At 36.4% G+C, this 17,144-nt stretch overlaps 1 protein-coding gene across 1 annotated transcript in view; it reads left to right on the forward strand.

Moving 5' to 3' along the window:
- Positions 1–4,508: 4,508 nt before the first annotated feature.
- Positions 4,509–17,144, forward strand: part of LOC113077410 (vasoactive intestinal polypeptide receptor-like) — a 49,975-nt gene continuing 37,339 nt past the window's right edge. The window contains exon 1 of the mRNA XM_026249820.1: positions 4,509–4,890. Coding sequence (XP_026105605.1) covers positions 4,834–4,890 — 57 coding nt within the window. The 5' untranslated portion in view covers positions 4,509–4,833. The remainder of the gene's footprint in view (positions 4,891–17,144) is intronic.

The following is a 17,144-nucleotide window of genomic DNA, read 5'->3' on the forward strand; positions in this document are numbered from 1 at the left end:
ATGACTCACTCAGAAAAATGAAAACGTTTATCATAAATATTTACAAAAAAACATTGATATATATTTTTAAATGTATAACTGTTTTGGGTAACACTTTATTTTGATAGTCCACTTTAGACATTCTACTAACTATAAGTAACTTTGTAACTACATATCAACTGACTATCAGTAAAGTAATAGTAAAAATGTCTGTTTAATCTGCTAACACTTTGTTTTGGAGGTCACAAAACACATATTCTAACTTTGCAAGTACATCTCAGTTTATTCTACTAACCCTAACCTAACAATCTACTAATACTCTAATAAATTTAGTTGGCATACAGTTGCGAATTAAGTGTAATTAAGTGCAAATTAAATAAATGCTTTCAACTGATTTTATGGTTAAATGTAATACAAATACATTATTTATTACACATTAATCTTAACACACTCATAAGCTCTTGGTGGATTGCACACTCCACTCTATGAACAATTTGTCATCTATGCTTGCCAGTTTTCCAAAACAGAAGTTTTTTTTTTGTGCATAATAATGTACTGTGAAATGACTGTAAAAAGAGAACAGGCTGCTCACATGTTAAAGTTCTTACATAAAAAATGTCATCTGCTACACTTTCGTCTAATGTAATACATGACTATGAAGGCTATACAAGGTCAGTATGTAAAGTATAATTCTCTGCTTTCCATCAGATTGTTTACACTATTGGTGAAAGCGTTTCTGTTCATTGTTACTGATAACTTCAGTGGGATCATTAAGTTGACACCTAATAATTTTTAACAATTAAGCGATTGTTAAAAAAACAATGTTGGCACCTACTGCAAAATTTGATTTTAAACAGAGTAATGACTTTCTGCCTGAACACAACTAACTTTGTTAATTACTGACTGGCACATTTTCTTCCACTTATACACTTGCAAAACAAGCTGGTTACTTTTTACAGAAGCCTTGAATAGTATCACTAATGACGTATCCGAGATTTAAATGAATCTTTCTAAAGTAACTTCTGTGGTAATTTAAAAAGGAAACAGATGCTTTTTTTTTTTTTTTTAAGAGGTGCTGAAAAAAATGTCTGGCACTTTAGAATTCCCACACTTTCCTTAGCCTCAAATGAACTTGATCCAAACAGGTTTCATTGATTGGTTGAGGAATATGGCAAACAGGAACTTTCCAGAAAGTCATCTTGTGCCCACATTTTGGTCATGATCGTGAAAGGGCATGTCAATTAAAACGTGAAGTCTTCCCGTCTAGTTTTTTAACTTCCAAGCGCTATACTGAGTGACAAAGCTTTTTTTTAAGGCTTCTTGGGCCATTAAGTTTGAGGAGCTCTGGGTAACTGATGCATGGAAATAGAAGGCAGACTCATCTATATTTAGCATGAGCCCAGTGAGGTATAATTTATCAATATATGCCAATTTGAGTGAGTGCTTTTGACATACAGTACCAAACCCTTAGATCTTCATCTGAACAGATGAAACGATTGTGACGTCAACCAGAAAACAACACTTCTGGGTTATAAGGGGACCAGGTTTTAATGGTGGCAGCTCATTCTAACGAAAAAGGTTCAGATACTTTTTCTTACCATTGTACAATTTGTAACACTGCTCATACTATGTTTCTGAAATATCAGGTAGTATTCTAGTATGCTTTCCCAATTTCAACCTGGGTCGCATTATTTGTTTTTTAGCCTATTATTTGTTATTATAGTTGTGTTTTAATAAAATCAGACATTTGTGACTGAGTGTGGTGCTTCAGTGAAATGAAAATCTAGCAACATCAGATAGCATTAGCAAAATTTGAAGTTCTAAAACAGCTCTTTTCTAGGTGTGGCACCTGAAAGTGTTGCCAAAATGTTTGTTTCGTAAATAGCGATTTCTTCGCAGCCATGAGCACTGAAAAAAATGAACGTCAAGAGTTTTCAGTCGGTAGGGGAAAATTGTGCCCTATCTTTTTCAGTCACTCAGATCTGAATGAGTATAATGGAACCCAAAGGTAAAAATCTGCATAAGAATACACCTTCCCTTGCTGACCCATCCCTTGAATGGTTATGCAGTTAAGATTCTCATTTGCTTTGCATTTTCAAGTAACTAAAACCCTAGAGTGAATATGTGTCTTGCATATAAACCCAGGTAAGACCTTATGATGCAACATTTTTATGTATTATCCTTTTAATTGCTTGGTATAAAGCTAAATATGAAAAGCGGTAAAGATAGTATGAGACTAAATTAAGAACAATAAATGCACAAACTATATGGTGACTAACACTACAATGTAATGCAATGCACAGTTGTGTCAGTCACTCCTGTTAAAGGAATAGTTCACCCAAAGATGAAAATCTGCTGAAAAGTTTTGACAGAATGAGTTTGTTTCTTCATTGGAACAGATTTGGAAAAATTTAGCATTACATCACTTGCTCACTGGATAGTCTAAGTGAATGGGTGCCGTCAGAATGAGAGTTCAGGTGATTAAACCATCTCACTGATTTTAACTTCTGGCTAAAATTATACCACTCTATAATCTATGATAATAATACTTCCATCTCCAATCCATAATAAACTCAATCCCTGTTGTCTTCACACATCACAAATTATAGACATATTTGTTTAGAACTCTTTAAATTGTTTTTTGTGTGCAAACAGTGTGTGTATTTCTTTACTGATTCAGATGAGAGAAAGCAAAATTCTGGATTTTTTAAACGTCCTGATGCATTTATTTATTAAAAACACATTTTACTTGTGATGTTTTTATTAGCTGTTTGGACTCTCATTCTGACAGCACCCCTTTCACTGCAGATGATCTATTGGTAATATAACACTAAATTTCTCCAAATATACTCAGATGAAGAAACAAACTATGTCTACATCTGGGGTGATTACATTTCCAGTAAAGTTTTCTTAATAAAATTTGAAATGCTGTGTAACTGAATCAATTACATAAATGATGCTGTACATCACTGAAAGCCACATTTGAGTAATTTAATGATAGCAGTAGTTGTAAACAAGTATGCATGAACATAGCAGCCGTAATGTGATCTCGGGCACATTAACTCCGCACTTTTAATGAATGAGCATTCAGACATTCGTCCTCAGGAAATAGATCGACTGATTCTGTTTGATGAGATGTCACATGCATAATAAGCCTCAGGAAAAACGCTGCATGCTCAGAATGGAGGTTTCTCAATAACTGCATGCACAGGAGAGCATTTCAATCACTGAACAATCAGAAGTGGGGTGGCTGATCCTCAGTGGTGTCAACAGATATTTCACTGAGTATTTTTTCTCCGAGTGTGATTTAGTTAGTCTAAATGGAAAATTATTAGAATGAGCTCTCTTCTAAGACACAGAAATGAGCTTATTTATCACAAGACCAGCTGCATCCAGCATCACATGCTCACAAATGAAGGATAATCTTATCTCTAAACCATTGTTATATCAATAAATCAACATTTATGTAATTTAATTGAGAAACTTGACCATGGCTAGATAGGCAGATATGTATGTATGTATGTATGTATATATGCATGTGTGTGTGTGTGTGTGTGTGTGTACACACAAACAGTAATAGACATGAATAGCAAAACCTGAATTAATGCTGTTAATTAGTAATTGTTCTTGTTGAAAAGCTCTCTTAAACTAATTGCAGTAATTCCTTATTTAAAAGTACAGAGACTATAAATCAGCATTGAGATGGATCACTCTGTGAAACGGAACATAACAACATATTAATCAAGGCACTTATATAATAAACATGCATCCAGAATAATGGATTCTAGCAGTGTTTTAATTACATTAGTTGGTCTCTGAATATTCATCAGATGACTTTTCCCAATCAATCAGTGCCTTTTCCTTGAGAATGGCACTTAACCTCAGGTTGAGCCAGCAATTATTATACAATTTATAGAGTTAAAAGTCACTTTGGATAAGATGTGTCTGCTAATGACAAAGAAAGCATAATTAGCATGTATTTTTTTATTATTATTATTTAGTGGAAGAACATCCTCTCAGGATGTTTGGACAAAGATGTTGATCCAGGAACATGTTGCACTTGGTAAAATCAGGTTCTGCTTAAGGATATATTAAAGACAACTCCATCAGATAAGCTAAAATAATGCTAGGCTATATAAATATTGAATGAATAGTTAAAGTTTTCATTTTTGTGTAAATTATTACATTAACTCAAACTGATGAGAGAATATAATTAATTTAAATGTCAGATACCCATGAATTAAGGCACTTTACACTTTTTACCTAAAAACATATTTTGAAATATGAAATTAAATATACTTTTTCTTCGTAATTATAAGTAATTCTTACAAAAGGACCCTTCTATATTTTGTATACCGTGATAATTAAACAGTTTTATGAAATGGCATCCTCCTGCTAACCAAAAAAGCTCAAACAAGAGTAATTTACTGCAGCCAGGGGTACACAAAGAGCAGACACATTCAGATTTCTTTTATTGCTTTTGCACTGACGCAACAAAGACACTCGTAAGCCGATGACGAACAAGAGTGATGCAGTCTTTGTCTCGTTTATTGTCAATATCTCGCAAGACAAGTAGTGAAGCTGTAAAGCTCCTCTGGTGGTCTGACTGTGATTCGCTCATTGGTCGCTGAACTGTCAGCGGCTCGAGCGACGATAAGAGCCACACACCTGCACGACTGCTGTGATGTTCCCTCATCTCAACTTGATAGGTTTTGCTCCTCTGTCAACACCGTGTCCGACGAGACAGTTTGACTGAGTTTACTTTTACGCGCTTGTGAGAAAAGCAGGAGAACTTTATGGATTTCAAAGTTTTATAGGCTACTACGAACATTTACGGAGGAAAAAGCAGCTGCGATGGACGCCCCAAAATTGGTTTTATTGGTTTCAACACTGAGCTCCTTGTTTTCCCCGGTAAGTGTTTGTTTTATGTTATGGTCATTTAAATAGCATACTGTATACATTTAGTTATTGTTTCACGTGCAGTCAGACAAACCGTTGGCGTGGTTACGTTTTAATGTTAAATCTATTTGATGTGAAGTAGCCTATATTTAATTGGTGGAGGGATATAACATTATGGACCTCGCATATTTAGTAAAAACCATGAATGTGACTAGAAAGCCATCAAGAAGTTGGATGCTGATTCAAGAGAATGCAGTAGCTAGTGCGCGCGACACACGACACGAGCGAAGGAGCAGTCTTTTACTTTAAAAAGGCATGATAATGTGGACTTTAGCAATTTATTTATAATGTCTATAACATGTAAGAGACCCGTGATTACTTTTTGTGTTAAACGTGTAAAACTTTTAACCTCCTGCAGGGGTGAGAGGACCTGTCCAGATAGCGAGGAGTCGTCTAACGTAGAAAATGACTTGAGTTAAATTTAATTATTTAGGCGTCAATAATAAACATGTTTAAACACGCGAGGTCATATTATTAATTCCCCATCATGTATTCGTCTGTTTTATAGATTTGTACGCATTTTATTGATTCACTAGCACGTCTCCGTACACTCACCTAAGCGAAGGCTTATTCATTGCCCATTTTACTAGCTATATAAAGTAACAACAAATAGGTTCCCACAGGAACTTTAGGCTGAGATTTTATTTAAATAGCTATTATTATGATCTGTTGATTATTATTGCTATCTAACTTTCTAATATGAATATATTTTCAAAGTGTTTCATATGCAAATTGTATTTTTAGTAACTTATTAATTTATTATTTTAATATCAAATGGCCAAATCCACGTTTATAAACTGCTTGTGTCCATCTAAACAGATATGTGCTGAATCTATCTATCTATCTATCTATCTATCTATCTATCTATCTATCTATCTATCTATCTGTCTGTCTGTCTGTCTGTCTGTCTGTCTGTCTGTCTGTCTGTCTGTCTGTCTGTCTATCTACATGCAGAATAATCCATGTAAAATCATGAGATTCACAAATGTTCTTATTAACAGAAAAATTAGGCACTTTGCAAAACCAGAATGTCGTAGAGTTGTGGTTCAGTTATGACACACATGGCAATTGTAACCCCAAGCATTCGCTGATAGTGTAAATCATACACTTCAGTGTTCACAAAAGCCTCTTATCTGCACTTTTCGCACACTTCACCCTCTTGAATTATTGATAAATGCCGCAGTGGTCTGCCACCCTCACCATTGCTAGATGTCACAACCTGAATGAAAAGACCTTTTGCTACTGACTCAGGAATGAAATGTACCAAAATTCAGCTAAAAGAATTCTTTAGGAGACAGTCCTGCTGCTATTTATTTAAGCAAAAATGGGAATTCATGATGAATAGCATGTTAGAGGATGTTTCACAATGTAGAAAACCAGCACACTTGATTGAGAGCAACCAGTTGCACTGCGGTAGATGTGTCAAAGTGTATTTTTAAATGCATTTGTTTAAATTTCGACACATTAACAGCATGTAATTGAGATGTGTGATATAAGAATCTGTGGATTTTAAATACTCTTAACCTTTGGAGGACTGTAGTGTTTGATTAAGATTTGTGCTTTGCTTTATAGATAGCTAGTTGGCATTACCTCGGCTTCCTGTTCTTATCAGCAGTTTTCCAAATGATGTAAAATGTTTAACATTTGAAGTAAAACTTAAGCTGTCTTTTTAAGGATGGCATCTGCCACTGCATTTTTTCACAAATTTTCTTTATTTTAAGGTCAGCAAGCTTTTAATGGTGCTTGTTTTCAAACTGATGATAAAATCTTGACACTCTGCTTCATTAAAGATAAATGAATGTGTGTTTCTGAATTCTAATGGTCCTGGAGAAAAACATTTAAAGACAAGAAAATAATTATTATGCGTGAGACAATTTTCAAATGACAGACTTGTAATCATTTAAATCAGGGTTATTCTAGTAGCATTGAGATACTTTTATATTTTTTATAATTTTGAATTAGTTTTTCATGAGAATTTTAATTTTAGTTAAAATTTTAGTATTTTGTCGTAATTATTAGTTGTTATTTTTAATGTTTACATAGTTTTCACTCATATTTATTTCAGTTTTAATTAGTTTTTTTTTCTCACTTGATAGTCTGTGAAATAAAGTGTGACGTATTAACAAATTTCCACTTTCCTCAAAGAATTTGATTTTGCTTAAAGTGCATATTATGTAAAACTAGTTCTAAAATAAGATTTCCCTGAAAAGTTATCAGCAAATGTTTAAAAAAAAAGCATTATACCTGAAAGATAAACTCATTATAATACAATTGCTTTTAAGAACAAAAAATATTATTGCTTTCAGTTGCAGTTGCTCATCTTTTCAAGAAAATGGCCATTAGGAAACAAACGAGGAGTTTCACAGCTGGAGATATACATGCGTCATGATAATGAGGTTTTATTGCAGCACGCAGCGTTCCTGATGCAAAACTATGCCTTCTTGTTTGCTGTAAAAAAGGATCAATGTGCTTTGATATAATAAGAATTTCTAGATTCATATTTTGATAAAAGGGTTCTCTTAGGTAATTTTTTTTGCGCTTGAACCCAGTCGTGTCTTTACACAGTAAGAAACAAATGCTTTAGGCAGCAGACTGTGTGTGGAGAAAGTTTTCCCCACAGATTATAAGTTTATTTCCCCACAGAGAGTTACTCACTTTCTGAAGAGCTAGTTCAGGAAGCTTTAGATTTTCTCAAGTCGTCTATCTGTTCACTCCCTCTCCCAAGAACACTCCCACCAACTCCCAAACCCCATAATGCACTTCTGTCCACCTTACTTACTCATGAAGAATAGAGGTGAGACACCTATTGCTCAAGCACCATGACAACGTCCTTCATCTGTGTTCTGTATAACCCACTATATTTATAGTGCTGTTCATGTGTGAAATAAAAAGCTTAATGTCTTTCACTCACTTAGAGTTTCATGTTTCTCAGGTTGCTGAGATGGTCTATCAATCAGAGCACCCATATGTGCAAGGCAATTGCTGTGTTCGAAATCACCCCCTATACCCTCATTCACTATTCCCTTTATTAGTCCACTAATAGAGTGGATGAAAACAGACACTGGGTGTCACTTATGCAATTTGTGCTTGCTGTTTAATTATTATTAGAAAACTTAGTATACTGGCAGCTCCATTAGTAATGAAAAGATTTATGATTTATGTATGTTCAGTCATGAAAACTAGCATGTATAAAGTGCCATTAAACTATTTAATCTATTTAATTTGGAAAATAGATAATTCAACTGCAGTCACCTTCTTCTTCACCATCTTATGGCAAGATTCAGTAATTCATTTGGCTAAAACCCTCACAGTGCATTTTGGGTATTGTTTAACCTTTGAGTCGAATATACATTGTACATTTGTTATTGCAGTGCATTATGGGACTGAATGAGTACAGTTGATGGTGTCAGATACCACTACAAATGGCTGTCCTCTCAAATAATACACTGAATTGAATTAAGATGGGTCCTATCATATGCCTGGCATAATGCGGTAGTGATGCGTGGGTTGGCTTTTTTTCCAACTGCGAATTCCGCTTTTCTGCAATTATTTGGCCCGCCCCAGCCCACCCCGCAAATAAAGTAACATTTCTTGACCCGCCCCGACCCGCCCCGCGCATCGGGGACATCACGGAATAACGTTGCTGCTTAGACCTTCGTACTGTAACTTTATCAAAGAACCTAATAAAATATGAAAATATACATTCCAAATATTTAATATAGGCTTTAGGGAATTACACTAATGATGGTTCGTACGTGAACGAATATTTTAGGTGAACAAATCGCTCTCGTTCAACGAATCCATTGACTCATATTTCTCGTTCACTGAAGTTCTTCCCGCCACAGCAGCGTACGAACTCGGCGCTATTAGCAGCGCATGCGCAGCTCGTGAACAGCTCTGTGAACTTTTTCATCCTGTCTAGCGTTACTCAAGATGTGACAGAGCATGTGATTTGTTGAATGTAGTGAACGAATACGATCTTCTCGTAGGTAAACGAGTTGAATGAACTGATATATCTCGTTCGAGAATGAAATGAATGAGAGTATATAGGGACAGTCGGCCAAGCATGTAAATCTCAATCAGCAATCAGCAGATACAAAGCGCAGTTTTGGTGACATACGCTTGTTTTCGTATTTAGCATACAGAACATAACTTTTTATTAATGTGAATTTATAATATATGAACTGTCTGACCAAACAATTAAATGTTTAATTATGCAAGAAAACCTTCTGCTTTGTTCATCAGAACTGTTTAAGACTATTTATTTAATGCGATCATACACACACTTTAATAAAGCCAAATCATAATACGTTCGTTGACTTAAGACATAACACAAGACACTCTTTTTCGCCACCTGCTGTGGCGTATTTGTGTAATATGAAGAAATGGTCACTGAACAAATCAGTGAACGAATCCGAACGAATCATTTTGGTGAACGAACTGAAAATAAACGAATCACTTGAAAGAATCAAAATTTCCACCTCTAAATTCCACGCAACTTAATTGGATTTTTAAAAATTTAGTTTTTAGTTACCCGCCCCAACTCGCTCTGCAAACAAAGTGCCCATTTCTTAATCCGCCACGCACCGACCCGCGGGGCCCGCAGGTTATGAGACAACCCATTTAAACAGCCATGTTGTTTAAATAGCAAATGCATTTGCATACATTTGTGTGCCTATGGATGTGCTGGTCTGAAAACGAGGTATGTTCAGGCCCGTTGTTGGCGCATTGCTATTTTCAGGAAACTGAAATAGACTGCCCCATTGACCAACTAAAACCTGGTCTAAAATCAATGGCACAGTAACCTATTTTTATTTTTTGTTTTTTAAAGAGCACATTAGTAATATGTACCTATCGGCTGGTCGACAACGCATGTACACTCTGCTTATTTCACGCACAGGGATGCGCAGCAGCACACAAACATGCCAAATATTAAAGATTACGATGTAAAAGATTATTATTGTGTTGGCTACATAAATATAAAAATGCAACACGGGCTGTCAGTTTCCTTTCTGGAGACGCGTTCAGTCATTGCTCTTGCAAATTCTGCCATGTAAATAGTGAATCCACCATAGCACGAGCGCAACTGGCTCTTAAATGGAATGGGATGAGACCATCCAGTTAGATCATAGGGACCTGTGTTATTCACTCTAAAAAATGGTGCTAAATAGCAATAAAATTTGTTCTTTGGCTCGTAATCATAGGGGAACCACTTTAAGTGCTACATCTATATCTTTAAAGATGGTGCTATATAGCACCTTAAACACTCCAAAGAACTGCTTAAGAACCATTACAGGTTTTTTATAGGTGCTATATAGCACTTAAATTTCTTCCCTTATTATTACGAGCCAAATAATTAATTACCGGTGCTATATAGCACCACAACTACCACAAAAAAAACACTGAAGAACCTATTTTTTTGTGTGAGTATGGCAAATTGATTGATAACATTATTTTATCTTATCTTATCTTATTTTATATGATATTATCTGTCTGTTTATCTCTCTTTCTGTCTGTATCATTTATCCACATATCCACATTTAAACCAATGCTGGTTTGGTCTTGTCTAGATAGTTTTGTAGACATGTTTTCTGTGCCTATAAAGGTTGTTTTAGTGTGAAGTCATTTAAACAGCTGCTGGAAACTCCCCCGAACACTGGTGTCATGCTTTGGTCATATACAAAAGTTTTATAATAACAAAACCTGACGTGTTGTTATTATATAGTAGTTGAGGGTTCTCAGTGTTATGGAGTGGCAGAAAATTCCCCAAAAACGTCTCTTATCTAAATTCTTGGTGTGACAGAGAGCAGATGCAGCAAACATGCAGCAAGTTTATGGCTGTCTCTGGGGTGGTCATTTATGACTCTACTCTGCATAGTCTGCTGACTGATTAACTTGGGGGATTTACTTACAGCAGCAGTGTGAGTGTGCAACAGATGTATTTCCTGTTTATTTAGGTTTTATATGCTCTTCCCCTTCCCTCTTTGCTCGTAAATAGTATAGCTCTGAGCTTTTTGCCAGCAACAATATTTTTGTGGTCAACAGAGTACATAACAAGCCCACAGTCTCTCCAAATACTTGTAAAGAAACCAGCACTACATAAACCGGCAGCCCCTTGCGAATCCAAAATCATGGAGAAAATGACTGAAAGAATCTCAGGATGCAGTGAGTGTGCAAAATTAGGGAAACGTCAGTAGTCGAGGTTGTCCCTTGATTTTTGAGTGATTGTGCTGTGACCATTTACAAGATGGGGTGATCAGTGTTTCTGTTGTTATACTTTCAATGTCATTGGCCTTGTTTTGTTAGCTTCCCTTGTGAGTTATAGACATGAGATTCATCAGAATAATTCCAGTTAACTATCCAGCACTATCCGGCCCCATGTCTTTAGTAGAAGTGTATTTATGTATTTATTTGATTATTTATTGAATCATTTTAATTGCTTGAAAAATATTAAATGGAACCTTCCAGATAATGGAACAAACAACCTGCAACAATTTATTTTAGAAATATTAGATGACAGCAAGGAAGATTATGCATTAACATGTTTTTCTTTTTCAGTGGAGACATGTGGGAGTGCATGCTCACCCTCAAAATGTACATTTGAAAGATCATCTAAGAAATCAGAGAACAAAAACATTAACTAAAATAATGGGGCTCCCTTGATGCACTGGTCCATGATTTTAGTATTTAAAAAAGAATCTCTGTGTGGGCAGGATACATTTTTCAACCTTGAGGATGAAAAACTGAATGAATGAATACTGAAAATTACAAAAAGAAATCGTCTGCAGGACAGTAATTTCTTTCTGTTAGCTTTCCTATTTGTCACATGTCTTTATTAGATCAGAGTTCTTTCAGCTTTTGAAACTATCAGAAAATCATTGCTTTTTAATTAATTCATTTGGACTATAAAGAAAAATCATGCAAAATATCATACAGTATATTAGTCTATTGATTGACTGGAGTTCTCATCTCATGGTAAGACATTTAAACATATTGTTCAGAAATGTTATTCATTTCTTTATGTGTAAAGCATTTTGGTCCCACTTGGACTTATATACGTACATTTACATTAATAATTTGATACAATGCTCTTATTGTGTACATGCATGTTTTTGCATTGTACTTATATTTAAAAAAATACCTGCATGCAATTACATCTGTAATTAATTACTGTAATTACATTTATAATTACACTGTTGACCCATCCATTATACCTTAACAAATGCTTAAACCTACCCATACCACTAAACCTGTCCTATCCTGCGGGACCAACATTTTTATAAAAAAAATTACTGAGTGCACTTTTACCTAAAAGCATTATAAAAGGTGTTGCTTGAAAAAGACTGAACCCCAAACTAACTACAGAAGTAGAACGTTTTTCTATTTTTTTTATTTTATCGGACAAAGTTTGTCACGTGATCATTGTTAATCACATTTATGGTTATAGAGCTGTTTCCTCTTGATTAAGGTCTAACTGCTATAAGACCCTTCATATTTGATAGATGGTTGATTTATACCAGAGACAATTTATAAGAGACATGCCACTTCCTCAATCCTCCATTCAACTATATAAGGAAAACCCGTAACGGCAAAGATGGCGGTTGTATGCACATGTCCCGCCCCTCCCACTGGAAAGCCAGTCACCTGCTTTTAAAAGTCAAGCCGGGAAACATTTAAGCCTATCGTCTGGTTCCACTGACGTACGCGCACAGTTGAGGAACCCTTGCGCATGCGTAGTAAAAGTATAATCTGTGGGAAAAAGGCGTTTTAGACCTTATTTTGGGGCAAAGTCATACAAAATTTTCAGCGATTTTTATCATATTTTACTGCTGTTTCTATACATGCAGTTTTTATTACCCAGTGACCAGTGCAAGTGGAGTTCAGACTCTCTGCCCATTCATTTAGTTAGGAGCCTGCTCTTGTTAGTCTGAAATAGCTGCCCGGAAGCATTGCCAAGTTGGCGGCCGAGTGTCACGACTTGCCTAAAAGGACTTTGTTTATACTTATAATATACCACATTTACTTGTTATTGCTTCAAATTCAAACAGATAACTGTATGACCTTGCTGTTGACAAAAACAGTGTCCATTAGTGTCCAAGAGATTAGCCTTTTCTATGAGGAGTAAAATTACATGATATGTTAATACCAATGTAATTTGATATTTCTGTTCTTGTAGTACTTATAAGAAATAGTTCACTGGCAGTACATTATTCCTGACAAAACACTGTTAAGTATTTCTGAATAGTCGTGATGTTGAAATATGCAGCATGCTGTGGCTACTCTGCCATAAGCAAAGTAATAAGCAGAGTGGTCAGTGGAGTGGTTCAGACTGAATAAGCTTTTTTTGCACCAAAATCTTTTTATCTGCAGTGTTTGTTCACTTATTATATAGTTGTATTTTATATTTGATCTAGATTTTTAGGCTCTACTGTTAGTGTTATCTGAATGCACCATGGGTCTGAGAGTAACGCAATTTCAATTCTCTGTATGTATGTACTGTACATGTGGAAGAACTGACTATAAAGCAGACTTGTCTTGATTTGATGCATAAAATTGGAGTTTATAAATACTGCACATCACCCATATGGATGGCATATAGCATGTTTTTACATTTTTTCACCAAAAGTGAAACATTAATCAAGAAAATATTTTAACAATTACACATATCACCTTTAAATTGTTAACGAATCCGTGTTCCTCAGCCAGCTCTGTAACACTGCACTAGACAGTTTTAGGGAACATCTGCTTTCCAATTTGCCATTTGTTACTTTCTCACTATGTGCAGAATCTGCTGCTGCTGTCTACACTTACACTAACAGGCTTGAGCAGAGCGGTGCTGTTATCTGGCTCAGGAATGAGCGTAGCAGGTTCGTCCCGGAGGTCAGCAGATGTTCCGATAAATTAGCTGAGGCACAGGACTTCATTATTCAGCTCAGCTGTGTGTGTATTAGCCCTGCATGCTGTGTGTAGTGGTATTAGTTGAGGATTTAAGCTGGATCAAAGCATGCACAGACCTACAGTCTTGTTATTTTGATACCGACAAACTAAACATAATGTACATCCAGCTGTGCATTATCGCAAAAATTAACTTATCAGGTCTTGTATTATCCATAAGGGGTTTATTTAGCAAAAATGACCTGCTGACTATATTTTATCTTGCTTATTTTATCTAATTTCTGATCAAAAGGTTTTTAAAATGTTAATTCTCACTATTAACTAGTTGCTTATTAGCATGCATATCACTATATTGGCTGTTTATTAATACAAAGCACCATATTCCGCATGACCATATTCTGCATCCCTAATCAATTAATTAAAAAGCAGCTAATTAGGAATTTACTGAGGCAAAGTTCTTAGGTAATGACCAGCATTAATTGCTTTAACTAATCTAATAATGACTGATTGATGATTACATGATCAATACAACATCAATAATATATTAATTTAATTGACTAATAATAATGCAAATAAAGACCAGATTATCCTCAATATAAACAGCATGTATTTTTAAGGTCTTTTCGGAATATTAAGAACCTGGGCAACTTTGTGAAACTAATGCAAATGTTTTATTTTCAGAGATTTAATGCAATTAAATATATATTTTATTTATTTATTATGCAGTGAACCAGGTCTCTAATCTGATCTCTAAAATTGCTGTACTTTTTTCCTTGTGTGCTTCTCATTTGGTGTGTAAATGAGAAGCTGTGTGGTTGATGTTCTGTCCCCAAGGTCTAGGTCTGAGTCACCGCATGGTCATTGTTTAAGGAACAAACCCTCGTCCTTCTGTCTCTTTCTCTCAAATGCCACTGCACGGCTGACATTAAATAAATAGATCAATACCAACCATTTAGACTGTTTTTAGATTCTTAGGAAGAATATACTCTTTATCAAAGCTAAAAGAGAAGTGTTGCCTGCACAGACATTTTCACAGGCTGACTTATTTAGTGTTACTAAGGTCTGTATCCATTGCTTGAAAAAAGAAACATCTTAAACTACTCAGAGTGGTTTTCTAGTCTCCAAAGCTGGTTTTGTTTATTGTTTTTTGAGGGTTGTTGGCCAGCCAACTAAACTAGCTAAACACTAGTTTGGCCAAACTGGGAGACCAGCTAGACCATCTTAATCCAGCGTAGGCTAGATTTATACAGTGAGAGGTGGATTACGAGCTGATATTTTTGGAAATAAGCTGTTTGAGAAAAAAAAATGTAAAAACACAAGGCTTGGACCAGTTAATGACCATCTTAGACCCACTATCATGTTCCAAAACACAGCAATCCAGCCTAAACTGGATTTTGCAGCAGAGAATCCACTTACATATACTAAACAAAATGATAAACACTTTGTTTTTTCTAACACTTTTTCTATGTACACAAAAGCCCTATTTCACTTCTGGTTAGAGAGTTTGACTTCCAATCCTAAGGTTGTGGGTTCTAGTCTCAGGCTGACAATACCACGACTGAAGTGCCCTTGGGCTAGGCACCGAACCCCCAATTGCTCCCCGGGCACCTGCAGCATAAACGGCTGCCCACTGCTCTGGGTCTGTGTTCACAGTGTGTGTGTGTTCACTGCTGTGTGTGTGCACTTTGTATTCTGAGTAAATTTGTGAATTATGAGGGGGGTTGGGTGTCAGTATCTGGTGTGACCACCATTTGCCTCACGCAGTGCAGCACATCTCCTTAGCATAGAGTTGATCAGGTTGTTGGCAGTGGCCTGTGGAATGTTGGTCCACTCCTCTTTAATGGCTGTGTGAAGTTGCTGGATATTGGCAGGAACTGGAACACGCTGTCGCATATGCCGATCCAGAGCATCCCAAACATGCTCAATGAGTGACATGTCCAGTGAGTATGGGAGTATGAACTGGGATGTTTTCAGCTTCCAGGAATTGTGTACAGATCCTTGCATTATCATGCTGCAACATGAGGTGATGGTCATGGATGAATGGAACAACAATGGGCCTCAGGATCTCATCACGGTATCTCTGTGCATACAAAATGCCATCAATAAAATGCATCTGTGTTCATTGTCCATAAGCATACGCCTGTCCATACAATAACCCCACCGCCACAATGGGCCACTTGATCCACAACATTGACATCAGCAAACCGCTCACCCACATGACGCCATACACGCTGTCTGCCATCTGCCCTACAGTGAAAACCAGGATTCATCCGTGAAGAGAACACCTCTCCAAAGTGCGAGAAGCCATTGAATGTAAGGATTTGTCGGTTTTGACAACAAACTGCAGTCTGGTCCAGACCCCAAGGGCTATGAGCATGCAGATGAGCTTCCCTGAGACGGTTTCTGACAGTTTGTGCAGAAATCCTTTGGTTATGCAAACCGATTGTTGCAGCAGTTGTCCGGGTGTCTGGTCTCAGACGATCTTGGAGGTGAAGATGCTGGATGTGGAGGGCCTGGGCTGGTGGGGTTACACGTGGTCTGCGGTTGTGAGGCTGGTTGGATGTACTGCCAAATTCTCTAAAACATTAAATTCACAGGCAACAGCTCTGGTGGAGATTCCTGCTGTCAGCATGCCTATTGCATGCTCCCTCAAAACTCGCAACATCTGTGGCATTATGCTGTGTGGTAAAACTGCACATCTTAGAGTGGCCTTTTATTGTGGCGAGCCTAAGGAACACCTGTGCAATAATCATGCTGTCTAATAAGCTTTATATGCCACACCTGTCAGGTGGATGGATTATCTCGGCAAAGGAGAAGTGCTCACTAACACAGATTTGTGAACAATATTTGAGTAAAATAGGTCTTTTGTGTACATAGAAAAAGAATTAGATCTTTGAGGGCTTTGATGATGCATGCAAAAAAAAAAAAAAAAAAATGGGGGCAAAAACAAAGTGTTGCGTTTATAATTTTTTCAGTGTAGTTGAACCCTCACAGATAATTTGAGCATAAACAGAAATATGTGAAGCTGAGTGTCCACACTTTGCCAGGAATGCATCAGCGATCGGCCCGATGCCTGAACCTCTGCTTTATTAGGTCGCTTTCACCCGCAATGGACCCTGCACCTGATAAGTACACCAATGCAGAGTAAGGAGGAATGCACCTCTATTATCTGATGTAACTCTGAGAGGAAATATTTGTGAAAACTTGGCATATTTATTATTTGACGTATAGCAAACTGTTATTGTAATTTAGGCTAATCTCACTCTAAACAACCTCTTAATCTCTTTTATGACCTCAGATGGAGAAGCTGC

The sequence above is a fragment of the Carassius auratus genome, unplaced genomic scaffold, assembly GCF_003368295.1.
Source record: "Carassius auratus strain Wakin unplaced genomic scaffold, ASM336829v1 scaf_tig00022552, whole genome shotgun sequence".
Lineage (NCBI taxonomy): Eukaryota > Metazoa > Chordata > Actinopteri > Cypriniformes > Cyprinidae > Carassius > Carassius auratus.